Source organism: Nyctereutes procyonoides, unplaced genomic scaffold, assembly GCF_905146905.1.
Source record: "Nyctereutes procyonoides isolate TBG_1078 unplaced genomic scaffold, NYPRO_anot_genome, whole genome shotgun sequence".
In the NCBI taxonomy this organism is placed as follows: domain Eukaryota; kingdom Metazoa; phylum Chordata; class Mammalia; order Carnivora; family Canidae; genus Nyctereutes; species Nyctereutes procyonoides.
In genome coordinates this window covers 29,000,121-29,014,963 of record NW_026575135.1, presented here as the reverse complement: position 1 = coordinate 29,014,963, position 14,843 = coordinate 29,000,121, and the positions used below count along the sequence as shown (strand labels likewise).

Here is a 14,843-nt window from a genome sequence, read left to right as displayed (position 1 = left end):
GCTTCAGGCCAACAAATAAACCATCTGTGTGAAAGAAAACAGGCTGACAATTTTGGACTCTGGTCCATGGCTGCATTGTACATTGACCTCACCGGTAATTACCCAAATTAATTGCCTTTGGGTTGTGTTCTCTCATCATGGAAACCTTCCTTTCCCAATTTAAACCATGTGGGTTAAAATGAGAAAACAAACACAAAACTCCTCCCCACACCCGAAAGCCCCTCTGTCAGGGATTCCAGGTGGACAGGGTGGTAGGAGAGCTGTTGGAGGCGGAGAAGGGCCCGGTCATCACCACATACCATCCATAGGTGGAGGGCTGTTATTCTGTTTCCCGCCTAAGAGAGGATACCCCTATTGTTCCTGAAAACACCAACCAGGACCCAGACTCCCAACAAAAATTCCTCTATCCCTACAACAGCATCAAAAGCAGCAGCAGAAGCAAGAGCAATAGAGAAGTGTTTTGATGAATAGCAAGATGGATAGGGCTTGCAGTGCCCCCAGCCCTGCTGATACTAAATGCCTTTAAGATACAGCCTTTCCCATCCTAATCTACAAAGGAAACAGGAAAAAGGAACTTAAAACTCCCTGTGCTCAGACAGAAATGAGACTGTTACAGCCCGCTTCTGTGCTGTTCCTTCTTGCCTCTGACTTGTAAACAAGACCTAGTAGAACATACGAATGGAAAGTCACAAACCTCTGTGTGTTTGAAAGGATCCTTGGGACCTCATGCACATCTGTGGAAACTGGATGGAGAGATTTGGGGAAGCATGGACTCTTTAGCCGGCTTAGTTCTCTATGGAGTCAGCCTGCTCCTTTCTGGTAAGGTTTGGCTTTTTTTTTAAATTTAGTGTTTTGTTTTTTTTTTTTTTTAAACAGTGATTCTGGGCTTTCTCATCATTTGTTAGTACTGATTAACAAGGGGCAGCTGTTTCTCCAGGACTTTCCATTTAATATATATGAGGATTAAAATGCAATGTCTTTGTGGCATTGAACTGATTTTCTAGAGTTTCACTTCTGCATAATTGCCACCTATGTTGCCACAGACTCTGTGAAAAATGATCGGGTCATTTTATTTGTAGAAGATTCACTATGATACATTATTTTACTGTTCCTCATTTGGGATTGTTTCCTTATTTAAAAAAATAAGAAACCCAGTTTTACCTGCTTCAAAAAAATCTTCCATAATTTTTTTAAAATGAAATCAATGCAGAGAATTATGGGGACCCACTTACGGTAATGTGCAGGTTGTCATTTTTAAATGAAAACAAAAATGCCTTCTATAAGGATTTCATATCCATATCCTATTTTAATCAAAGCAGTCAAATGCTAGGCGTTTTTTTTCTTTTTCTTAGAGCTGGAGTCAGGGCTATATAATTTTTGTTTCATTTTAAAAAGTATTTGGCATGTAGTAATTTATAAAGTCTTTATTGACCCAATGGGATGAAAGTTGGAGCAATTACCCAGATCCCTGGGCACAGGAGAGTATCAAAACCTATTCCAGAGTTAAGAAATGGTGGGCTTGGATGTTTTTAGATCTGGTGTGTCTGCTGCTCAGATTCTCCAGATAGTGGCATGCCTCTTATGTTCACTCACCCTGTGGGACACTGGCTGAGAATGGTATCAAAATCTAAAGTGTAAATTACAACTATAATCGCCATCAGTCTCTTCCTGTTAGTTTGAAAACATTCTATTGTAACAAAAATAGAATTGATACTGGAAATGAAGTTGAGAAAATGTACTGAATTTAATGCTGCATACTATATTATATTATTAGAAATTGATCCAAACATACATAAGTATATGTTACGTTTTCATACTTTTCTGTTTAAAATGCTATATTAAATCTTTAAAAAAATTAATCCAAGATAAGAGAATTGCATGTAATGTGTTCGTAACTTTTCAGTTTGCTTTCAACACTTGATTATATTGAAGATTTAATAATATTTTTAAGACTAAGAATGTGTAACATAAATTGCTGAGATGATTTCAGTATTTTGTACAAATTATTTATATTAACATAGAAATGTTGATTTCTCCAATAATATGCACCTTTAAAACAAATAATTATCATGATTCTATTTTTATTTTGCTTTCATTTTTGTGTGACATATTTATCAGTAACATGAAATCTTCTGCACCGGGGATTATAATAATGCAAAATGTAGGGGTTTATAGTTGCTCTGAGATACCTTCTAAATTAAATCACCTGTGTGTGCACACGTGCAAACATACACACCAATTTTAATTCACTTTTTTCCCTCAAAGTGATTGTGTCATAGCAATTTGCAGTATAGTCTCAGACGTAAAATCAGACCAAAAAAAATTATATGGCTGAAATAGTTGCTCTGTGTTTAGATTTTAGTTCCTTGGAAAAATAACCCTGACTTTAACAGGGAGAGACCCAAGGAAAGGGATTTCATGCTCCTACCAAAAAGGAAGGGTGACACTACCAAGGTTGGTTTCTGGGGTGGGTCTGTTGTATTGGAATCCTAACTTACCTTCCCAGTACAATGCTCCATAGACATGAATACACAAGGCTTGGTCATCCCAACAAGATCCAGCATGATCATGTCTACAAGCCCAGGAGTCCATTCTTTACACGAAACTCCACTGATAGACCACAGTAATGGAGCAAGGGACTTAGGGCTTATGGGTTTCTCTCTCTATTCCAATGAAGGTTTTTTTTTTCTTTTTTTAAAGACTTTATTTATTTATTTGTGAGAGATACAGAGAGAGGCAGAGGCATAGGCAGAGAGAGAAGCAGGCTCTCTGTGAGCAGCCTGATGTGGAACTCGATCTTAGGACCCTGGGATCATAACTTGAGCCAAAGGCAGATGCTTGACCACTGAGCCATCCAGGTGCCCCCAGTGGGTTGTTTCTGATTCCTTTTCCTCTGAACAAACAGGACTGAAAAACTGTCACATTTGTCTCAGTTAAGGTGGCTCTGGGTGGCAGATACTGATCCATGAGAGGGTTGGAAAAGGTATAAAATTTTCAGAAGACTTCTCCAAACTCACCTAGATTCTGGTACATTCCCCTCCCAAATAAGAATCATGGCCAACTTACAAACGAGTTCTAATGAACATACAAGTTTTTCCCTATTCTCTCATCCTTACCAAACCAGGTTGTTCTGTCTGAAGTTGTATATGGATCCTATATGATCAACATTGAGCCTATGGGAAGTCTCTAGTAGTGTGCCTTCATATCTCTTTCCTGTTTCATTTGACATTTTAAATGACACCCTGGGTTCAGAGATAGTGGATATCTTGTCTGGAATGATAGTGGAAATTCGGTTACAAGGTCACGGAAGTTGTCCCAGATGGAATCTTTTCATTAGTGCTGATCTTGGAAGGCTATATTGAGTCTGAGTAATCAAGGGTGGAGGGCTAGAAGCCGGAGCTAGAAACACACCTGGGAATTATTCTCACAGGGAGGAGTTTTGCTTTCTGCACAGATGCTCCCTCCTAAGCATTGTCTTTGTTGGAAATGTCAGCATTTCCCTTTCAGCTCTGTGCTGAGAGAGCTTCCTGCAAGAGTTCTAGTTATTCTAAGACATCCCTCCAGGAGGGAAGAGTGCTTTCAAGTCCATTTCAGAAGACTATGCTATGTCCTCTGGGGGTGGGTTCCAAATTTTTCTGACATTATTAATTTGTCTACTCCTAAAAAGATAGGTGTGTGATTGTGTAACCTGCTTATTCCCTATAGATGGCTTATTAGTTAGAGCACGGAATCTGGATGCAAATGATTTCTTAGGGTGGATGAGTGGGCCAAACCCAAAAGATAGCATTTCAAAATAGATGAATGTCAAGTTAAAAGTTTGGTTTCAATAAATTTATGTATGTATGTTCAGTGTGAGAGAGATTTGGTTTGTTAAAAGTTCTAGTGAATAACATCTCTATTTTGGTGATGCATACAATTCATAGGTGCCAACATGTGCTCTGCTTACTAAAAACGTAATATGTAAGTTACAACCATTCACTTTAGTAGAAATATAAGGTCCAAATTAGACATGGTAATCACTTTACTGCTCAGATAATATTTATTAAACACTGAAGACCTTGAGAAATTTGACAGCAAGTATAGTGGGTAGGCAGTAAGTTAAGTACTTTAGAAACCATGTCATACGGTACTGTTTAGCCAAGAGAAAAGAGATGAAAAAGCAGTGTTTTAAGGGTTTCCATATAGAAGACACCATAGACTGGCATTGTATCTTGCCAGATCTATGATACAGGGATGAAGGGAGTTTGGCTCTATCTATGGAAACCTTCTAAAATTGGATCACTATCCCCATGAGGAGAGAGTTCCCACACTGGAGAGGTGTTCAGGCATAGATTGGGTGATCATCTATCAGAATCATCTATAGAATGTGGACTGTGATGGATGGGGATACTCTACTTCCTTTTCACATCACTTTCATTTTACTGTTTGTGGCTCCTCACTGATCACTTAGGTGGAGAAGAGTTCAGACATGCCACCAACATCTTTGTGCAATGAAACCAAATTGGGTGTGTCTCTTGAATTTTAACTCAATTAACATGCCTTATGAGAAAAAAGCATATGTGCTATGACAAATCTTCTGAAACTACTGCTCTAAGGGACTGAGGTGGAGCCAATTAAGAATGCAGGAGAAAGTGTTAACTATATGGATTGTGAAGTCACAGAGGTTAAGCTCAGCTTGGATGACTATGGGAAAGTTATTTGATTTCTCAAAGCCACTGTTTTCTCTTCTTTTATGGATGAAAGGACCTATTTCCCAGAGTCATTATGAGCATCAGGATGATGATGCAAGTAGAAAGCTTAGGCAGTAAGAACTTCCTTAATAAATGAAGCTAGTGTACTAAAAAGAAGTGTTTCTATAAGGGCCTCTGTGCTAGTTTAAGACTAGTCTAATATTTTCCAGCATGTAAGGGAATCACTTTCTGCTCATAGAAGCATAGAAGACCTCAACATAATCCAGTTCCACAAATTTTATGTTTGTCTCTCTCCACATGGACATCCAGTGCTTCTCATCTCCCCATTTATCCTTGCTCTAGGCTGTTTGCATTCAGTCAGGCCTATCTTTATAATCTATGCACTCCTTCCTCTTGGCTCTTATTCATTCTGTTCAATCCATTTGGAAATAACACTCTCTATGCCTACTCTGCAAACACAGTTCAACTCAACTTGCCTAGGCCAACTTTTCCTCATGATCTTCTTCCCCCAATCCTGAGTTCACTTACTATATAGGCTGTGTCTATGTGATTTGGGTACATAAATTAAGCTCCATTAGCCTTTAACATTTTTAACAGCAGATATTATTTCTTTTTATTCTTTATTTTGCATGCATTTAAAGTTCAATAATTTTTATTGGATAGGGTTTAATATGCCACAATAAGAAATTGTTGGTATGCCAGAGCAGACCCCCCAAAAAGAAGGAATGTGTAGAAAGGGTTTTAGTCACATTGAAATAATTAAAATAATAATGATAATAATAATATGACAATAATAATATAAATTGTAAGTGGTACTCAAATCTTAAAAGGTTGGCTTATATTAAATATATGATGTGAACAAGGTCAAAAGAAAATTCCTTTATTCCATTAGGTATGAAACATAATAATACATTCATTAAAATGGGTCTAACCTGGCTTTTACGTAATATTAGACATTGTGCAGTTGTTGAATATCACCCAAAAGATATACAGACTTTTTATTAAATAGACATTTGAGTTATTGCCTGCCTTTTGTTTATTCATTTATTCATTCCTTTACTCAACTATCATTTCAGTCAATGAAGACATATTGAGGATTTACTTTGTGCCAAGTACTGTACTGGATACCAGGAATGCAAAAAGAATGAGTCATTTTCCCCCCCTTGCTAAATTCACATTTTAGTAGGAAAGAAGAGTATAGGCAGATGAATTATATTATGTTGTGATAAATGATACCATAGGGATACATACAAAATTTTCAAGAGCTACAAAAACTATTACTGGCTCCAATAATAAAAAATGAAACATTAAAATCTAAATTGTACATTAATGTCTAACTAAATGTCTAAAAACAGAATGTCAACTTTATTAATTACTCAATATAGTTTGTTTTAAAATATTACTGATTTAATTCAATCTGTAGGTTAGATTTTCTTCACTTTGCAAGAACTCCTAAATAGTTGTAGATATTGCCAATTATTGCCAATTATAGTTATGAGTTCTCATAGCCAAATGATTTGAAAACTAAGAATATAAAAAAGAAAAGTGAAGAAAGCACTTCTCATTAGAAGGAGCAGGCATGTGGAATTCCAGAACAAGTTCAAGGAAGTTGGGTAAGGCTAGAATGTAGGGTGGAAGTGGAGATTTAAGGTTGGGGTCAGAAAGAGAATGGCTTTTTAGGTTATTTTAAGTAACTCATACCTCATTCTGTACATGTTGAAATTTAGTATGGTGTTTGTCCTATCATTGTTGATTTATATCTTGGAAAAATCGCTGTGATAGTAGTATGGAAGATGGGTTGACAGAGTGTAGGCCTGGGCTAATAAAGTGTCTTTTCAGTACTCCAGGAAAGAAGTCCTGGATGGACAGGGGGGTTGAGAGTGTTTAGGAGGTGAAACTGTAAGGGTTGGTGATTGGTTGCATATGGGAAATTGAGGAAAGGGGGGAGAATAAGTATTGTTTCATGGTTCTGGTTTCGGTAATGGTGGAACCATTCACTGTGCTGGGTAACATGGCAGGAGGAACTGGCTGGAGATGAGTTGAGATGGAGCAAGTCAGTATATCGTACATGTTGCTTTTGAGCTTCCATGTAAAGGGAAATATTTAGCAAAATGGGTCTTAAGCTCAGATGAAGAAGTTTGGGCAAGAGTTTGAGACATAGGCATCGTTGGTTTAAGGGATATGAAGCCATGGTCATGGATGTATTTGAAAACTAAGTGTAGGGACAAAAAAGAGGAAGTAGACAAGGGTTCTATGAAGAAGCAGTCAGGGAGTCAGTAGGAGAAGTAAATCCAATCAGATTTCTTTTTTTCTGGAATTTTAGAGAATTGGTGTGGTGGTAACTAAGGAAGAAGAGAGTTTTAAGAAGAGGAGAATAAGCTGAGGGCAGCAGAGTGACAGCCTCTGGGCTTTACATGGGGTGCCAGATTAGAGATGTGGTGTTTTACAGAAAACCAGCTGTACTCATAACATTATGGACCAGAACTGGAAGGGATGTCAGAGGATCAGTTGGCATCACTCCCAGCCTTCAGGAAAGGGAATGTCTAAAGTTGCCTCCCTTATTTCTGGAATTTTAAACTGATAACCCAATTCCCACCAGTCTGGCCAGACTATTCCTCAACTCACAGCACACGTGCAGCATGGTTTTCAGATTGAGCCGTGCCTGCTTTCCTCTGCCCTCCCTCCTCCCCACAATCCCCCACTACCTCCTCTGGTCCCTTCAAGAATTTGACTCTCCTTCTCTCTGTGTTTCTTTTCCAAGCCAGCAGGGGCAGGTGTGGGGACCTGGGTCTGCCCGATGGACAAAGTCCTGACTCTTTTCAACACATCCGCGGATGAGAGGGAGGGCATTCCTTCTGCCTGGTGGTTCCCTGCCTAACCCAGTATGGATGTAACAAGAGAGCCTGTCAGCGAGCCTGTGCGGCAGCCAGATGACGGACATTGTGGGTGGTTGGTGTTAGCTTTCTGCTTGCCACAGCCCTTGCTCAGGGCTTGACCAGTGAGGTGTATGTGGTGGTCACACCCATCTCAGCAGATCTGTCAGCTTTCCCGCTTTTGTTAAAGGGTGATATCATGCTTCCTGGGGGGAGTACTGGAAGACAATGCTCAGCCACTTTTCTCCAGATACAATAGGCGGAGTCAGGAAGGCAGTATTGACATTGCTGGGGCTGGGGAGGCACTCACTGCTCTGCAGCCGTCAGATGGTGAACCAGCTTAACCTTGGCACACAGGGCCTGGGTTGTGCAAGGCGTCTGGCTGCAGAGCCAAAGGGGACTCCACCCTGGGGACAGGACTGCTTTAGACATCTGGGAATCTAGGATGGGCTTCAAATTCCAATCCCTCTGTCAAAAACAACCACAAAACAATAATAGTACCAGATAACAAAAATGACTACCATAGATTGAATGTCTATGTGTCAAGTATTTAATAGGATTTTTTTTAAGTAACTCACAACAACCTTGCACAATAGATAGTATTTGTTTTTTTAAATAGAAGGTAAAACTTAGGCCCAAAAAGTAACTTGCCTGAGGTTAAAACTTAATAGATATACATTATTTCAGACAGCCTAGCATCCCTATTGTTCAAGAGCTGTCATCATTTCTTTCCATATGAGCCTGATGGGACTGACAGTCACTGATTGCAGAGTGTATCACAGAGTGACCACAGCAGTTGGTTCAGATGGAGGATGCACGACCCAACAGGGCCAGCTGGACTCTTCTGGGAATCTGTGAGCAAGATATTCTCTTTTTCCAGTGAAGACATTGTACACCCAGAGCTACCAACTTTCCTATGCACTTGAAGAAAGAAACTGGTCTTTGACAGGAGAGAATGAGTTCAGTAGCACAGAGAGAACAGAACCATGACAGGCACTCTTTGATTATTGGAGCATTGAGTTCAGTGGTTTTAGATCAGAGACCCACCCCTGTACCTTCCAATTACGGGAGCTAGTTATCTTCATTTGCTTCCACTATTTTGAATTGGTTTCTGTCTCTTGAAAGTGAACGGTCCTGAGTGACCCCACGATTTCAGTAGGACACAACAGAGATAAGAGTTAAACTGAGAGTGGCCTGAACCCAAATTCTGAGTTCTTTTAAAGCCTCCACTGTGCAGTCTTGTAACTAGTGTTTCATGGTCATTTCCGGCTGGCTTGTGGAAAATGAGGCTGATGACAGTACTTATTCATGTGGTTTTGGGAAAGATTTTAAAAGAAATATTGCTTAAAATACTTAGTACCATGTTGGTACATAATGTACACTCAAAAAAAAATCAGATGCTCTTAAATGTTTGCTTATAAACAAAGCTGGAGACTCTTTGATTGCTTTATGCCAGTCTTTTCAAAGCACATCTCCAAGTATGAGGGCAGGCAAATCCTTTTCTACGCCTGGTGGAGCTCCCTAGCCTTAGTACCCTACTTTTGGCCTTTTTCTCAGGGAAAGGAGAGAAAGCTTAGAGCTGTGGTTTCTTGGGTTTTTACTAAAAATCTGGAGTTGTCAGATAGGGGAATTCCCTCCAGTGGCTCTACCAGGTAGCAAAATGATGCTCCCTACTTTTTTCTTCCCAGCCCCTAATTCCTTCTTCTCTCTTTTCTTGACTGAACAGAGGCTCTAGGGTGATTTGTCATCTGTAGGTCCTCACCTCATTTATCTCAAACCTAATTCCTAGTTACTAACAATTTATGGTAGAATTGTCAGTTCCAAACAGAAGTTGCTTCATTTTTTTATTAAGCTCATTATTGGAATTTTGGACTGATTTAGGGTAAGTGTATGCGTGGCACTAGCTCTTCTCCCATTTCACCACTATTTTCATTCCAATTACTCCTGTTCTTACTCTTCATTCCTCTTCATGTCTAGTACCTTCACATCTAGAAAGTACTTTCTAGTCTTCTGGGGTTGATTTAAACATCCACTTATTTTACTGCTCATTTCTCCCACTTCAGAACCAGAGAGCAGGGTGGTAGTAGTAGTCAGTTGTAATCATCACCTTTTCAGGAGCCAGTCTTTGTCTACCTCACCAGGCTCTTGTGATTTGCAGCCCATCATGCTATATTGGAGGTGTATTTCAGCTATACCAGGCTTTTTGTATTTTCTAAACATGCTTTCAAGCCTCTGTGCCTTCATGTATGCTATTTCTTCTGCCCAGAATGCCCTCTTCACATTCCCTTCTTCATCTTACTTATTCATGCATCTTTACTTCCAGTGTCATGTCTTCAAAGAAGTCTTCCTTAATCTTCTTTCATGGGTTTGGGCCCTGCCTTTGCCCAAAATAAATGGCCTTTGCCCATTATAAAAGTGGCTGGAGGCAAAGGCATATGTGTAGGTAGATTATTTGGGACGTGATCTCAGGGAGCAGGAGTGAGGGACTAGATATGTTATCAAGCTGGCCACTGCTATGGATGCCTGATGCTGCAGACATCTTGAGGAGCATTATGAAACGAGACTTAGAACTGTATACTTGCAAAGAAATAGGAGAGGGATTCATCCATTGTTATCCTCCCCCTTTGTGCAAGGTTATGTAGATATAAGAAGCTGGTGAGTTACTGCTGGTGTCCTGTGGTGTTGCGCCAGAGAAAGTCCCAGGAGAGGAAATGATATCTACTCACATGGGCTTTGGGTGAGCTACTTGGAGACTACACCTGCTAAAAGCTGGTGGAGGCCTTCTCAGAAGCGGCTGCTGCAGATGGAGTTGGAGCAAGAGCTGATGTGGAGAGGATTTGCATTGGCACCCAAGAGGTGTCACATGCAGGCACCCTTACACTTGCCTCTGTTGTCATACTTAGAACATTAAACTATAATTAACAGTTTACTTGTTGGTTTTTCCCACTAGGCTATGAGCTGTGTTGGGCATTTTAATATTCTTAGCACCAGACATGGCATACTGGCTGACAGAGAAATGCTTTAATAAATGGTTTTAGGGATCCCTGGGTGGCTGAGCAGTTTGGTGCCTGCCTTCGGCCTCCGGGCATGATCCTGGGGTCCCGGGATCGAGTCCCACATTGGGCCCCCTGCATGGAGCCTGCTTCTCCCTCTGCCTGTGTCTCTTTCTATGTCTCTCATGAATAAATAAATAAAATCTTTAAATAAATAAATAAATAAATAAATAAATAAATAAATAAATAAATAAATAAATGGCTTTGCATTGGATTAAATTTTCCAGCCTAGTGCTTCTCTAAGTGTGCTATATATGTTACTGCTGGCCTAAAAAATTATTTGATGTGGTTCTTGGAAGAATATTTTAAATTATCTAATATTTTTATATGTAAATATAAATATATGTATATATATCATGTGATTTCATGAATACTCTTTATTTATTTATGAGAGACACAGAGAGAGAGAGAGACGCAGAGACACAGGCAGAGGGAGAAGCAGGCTCCATGCAGGGAGCCCAATGTGGGACTAGATCCCGGGTCTCCAGGATCAGGCCCTGGGCCGAAGGTGGCGCTAAACCGCTGAGCCGCCTGGGCTGCCCTAATTTCATGAATATTATTAATACGAGGCGAAGAAAAAATGAGTTAAAGAGAATGGATAATAGAATAATTGTACAAGTAGCATGTAGATTCAGCAGGAATCATGACTGTGATACATAAATTAATGCAGTTTGGGAGACACTGCTCTAACTGAAAGAATGAGCTAATTCTTTTTAGAACTCTGTGTGTCCCAATAAAAAAATAGAAAAGTAATTTGGCATGTGATTAATACTATCCTAGTGAGATGAACAAAGCCAAAGAGTCTATGGTGATCAACCTGTCTCAAATGACCATCTAGGACCCTAATCTTGCTTTTCCCAGTAAACCTGGAAAACAGACATTTGTTAATAAGTCATAGATACCTAGTGTACCCTGTGAACACACTGGGCAAAATAGGCCCTCTATACCTCAAAATAGGCCCAGCAGTCAGTCAACCAGTGGAGGAATGGGTAGGTCAGTTATATTCATTCATTCAAGCTAACTTTTTCTGAGCCTTTTCTATATCCTGGGAATCTGCTAAGCATTGCAGTTAGATAGTTAAGAGAAGCAAATGATCTCAAGTGGCTGGTGGTCTGTTGGGTGAAAGGCTTGCTTTATTGGAGGCAGATGTTGGGAGCATGGAAAATGGAGTAATCCAGGAAGACAGGGGTCTCATCAAGAGGGTGATGTTTGAGAAAGATGAATAGGATTACGCTTTGTGGAAACATGGGAGTGAGTATTCTAGGCAGAGGAAAAAGCATGAAAATGGGGAACCAAAAGTTAAGAAACATTGGTGTGCTGGTTCTACTTAGCTATACTCCAGGGCACACTACACAGGAGGGTATACAGCTGGGAGAGATAAGTTGGGAAGAAGGTAATTTGGTTTGAAATGGGCTAGGTGGGCAAGGACAGTGCAGAGACCTTTCCAGGAATCATTAGGATGTAGAGTGAAGCTGTGTGAGGGAATGAGATTGCTCAAGAGGAAGACAGCAGACTGGGTCTGGGAACACCTATATGAAGAGGGGAAGTGGATAGAAGAGGAAACTGAAGGCATTCAATGAGAGAAGTCAAAGGAGGAGCAGGGTAAGGAGAGGAACTAGAGAATTTGCCAATTACATGCTGTCTATTGCAGAGCATTCTTAGTGGATGGGCCAGGCCGGGGTAGAGGAGTAAGTGGGAGATAGGGAAATAGAGTAGGTAATGATAAATTCCTTTCTGAGAGATGTCCCTTATCTGGGCAGGTTCCTGTTATCATGTACTTTTCTATAAGCTTTATTTTCACAAGACTTTTTAAAAGATTTTATTTATTTATTCATGAGAGAAACAGAGAGAGAGAGAGAGAGAGAGAGAGAGAGGCAGAGACAGAAACAGGCTCCATGCAGGAAGCCCGATGTGGGACTCGATCCCAAGTCTCCAGGATCAGGCCCTGGGCTGAAGACAGCACTAAACCACGGAGCCACCCGGGCTGCCCTCTATAAGCTTTTCTGAGTGATCTGGTAGGAGAAGGTATGAGGTCCTCTCTGCCAACACTGGCTCGCGGTGCTAGGAGGCTACACAGAGGTTTGGAGATAGTAGGGACAGAACTCTTCCATCACAGACTCTCTTGGCCCTGAATGTGGTCCCAAATTACCTGAATGAGAGAATTATTTTAGTTTCACAAACACAGTAATCGAGGTAGAGGCTTCATGGAAGGGCCACACACTAATGGTTACATAGAGCAACAGAGTATTAGAACTTTCCAAGACTTAGAAGATTATCTAGTCCAATGTTTCCAGGAGAATCCTAGAATCCTTTATTTTTATTCTTTAAATATCCTATGGAGCTAATATCTGGTACCTTAAGAAATACTGATTTGATTCAACTTTCTCATTTTACAGATGCCAACACTGAGGCTCAGCACTTTGTTCAAACTCCCTCAGCTCATTAGAGGCTAGATTTCTTCACTTTAACAGACAATATGGAAGGCAAGAGAAATTAGAGCTTAATGCATCTACTGTATAGTCAAACTACCTATTCAGTGTAAGTTAGAGCCCCCAAATCATCCACTTATAAACTCCCTTCTTTCTCTTGTAAGTGCTTAATGGACACATCTGTAAGGCCCTGGCAGTGTTGGCTTGCTTTGTGCTGCCTAGCCCTCCCACCCCCCTTCCTCCTGTGGATCTCACACCCAGACTCAGCTGTGCTTTTCACACAAATAATCTGCCAAGAGGGGTGGAAATAGAGCCAGAAACACATAACAGCTGCAGAAGCTCAGCCACATCTAGAGGCTTGCGGTAATCTCCAGCAGGCCTGGCCCACTGGGTGACTCTAGAGTACATAAGCCATCAGTGAAGCATGATTCCAACATGAGTAATACATGCATTCTGTCAGCTGCTTCTGGAATCAAACAAAAAACAGTGTTGTTGCCAGCCAGAGAGAAAAAAAAAATCACAATTAATTGCATCACTGTCTTCCCATTAAGGCTGGGGAGAGCTGTGACTCAGGCTAACTTCTGTTAGAGAAACTCTTCCTCTCCTCGAGATCATTTTCTGACGGAGCTCATGGCTTATTACCCCTGCCAAGCCCACATTTTCACCTTACCCAGGTGGTTATGAGCACAGACTCTGGGGGCAGATAGGTCTGGGCTGGAGCCCCATTCAGTGTGATCTTGGACAAGTCATTTTACCTTCCTGTAAAATGGGGATCATGTTACCCATGCTAAAGAGTGGAGAGGATTATGTGGTATAAGTGGATCAAATGCTTAGAAAGTACAGTTTCATTTAAAAAGCTCAATACATATTAGCTATTATTATTTCTTACATTTCCCTATGTTCCTAACAGCGCCCTGTTGCTAAGAACCTGTATAAAATGTTATTCTATTCCATTCATCCCATCCCATCCCATCCCACCCAACATCTCATTCCTTCCCAGCCTATTCTGTTCTATGAGTATTTCTTGAGCTCCTTCTCTGTGCCCCACCCTGGGTCAACAGATATAAAGATGAATAAAATAAAGTCCCTGCTGCTAAGAAACCTACCGGTATGGTGTGACTTGCAGATGGATATACAGTAGATTCTCATTATTCATAATAGTTCTGTTCTTTAAGCCATGAACACAGGGTTAGATTTAGGCAAGTCACACCATTTTTGTCAAAATTGATACATACCTAGTTTTGTGTTTGTGTGTGTGTTTTTAAAGATTTTATTTATTTATTTGTGAGAGAGAGACACACACACACACACACACACACACACAGAGAGGCAGAGACACAGGCAGAGGGAGAAGCAGGCTCCCTACAGGGAACCTGATGAGAGACTTGATTCTGGAATCCCAGGATCATGTCCCGAACCAAAGGCAGATGCTCAACCACTGAGCCACCCAGGTGTCCCTAGTTTTGAGTGTAAGTGGGTTTTTTTTTTTAAAGATTTTATTTATTCATGAGAGACTCAGAGAGAGAGGCAGAGACATAGGCAGAGGGAGAAGCAGACTTCATGCAGGGAGACCAATGTGGGACTCGATCCCAGCACTCCAGAATCACGCCCTGAGCCAAAGGCAGACGCTCAATTGCTGAGCCACCCAGGTGTCCAAGTTTTGTGTTTTTATTTAAAGGCAAATCATTTAGAGCATCTGGCTGATTAATTAGCATGGAACTCATGGTCAACAGCACTAACTGCTGCCTGAATAGAACTTCTCTAACACACGGATTTTTCTCCTGAGGTACATCACAG

The 14,843-nt window shown here is 40.7% G+C and overlaps 1 protein-coding gene across 2 annotated transcripts in view; it reads left to right on the top strand.

The window, feature by feature from the left end:
• Window positions 1–294: 294 nt before the first annotated feature.
• The window catches only part of TEK (TEK receptor tyrosine kinase), a 98,943-nt gene continuing 84,394 nt past the window's right edge, over window positions 295–14,843 (top strand). For both annotated transcript variants that reach the window (XM_055302007.1, XM_055302006.1), the window contains exon 1: window positions 295–819. In XM_055302007.1, the coding sequence (XP_055157982.1) occupies window positions 768–819 (52 nt within the window). In that variant the 5' untranslated portion in view covers window positions 295–767. The remainder of the gene's footprint in view (window positions 820–14,843) is intronic.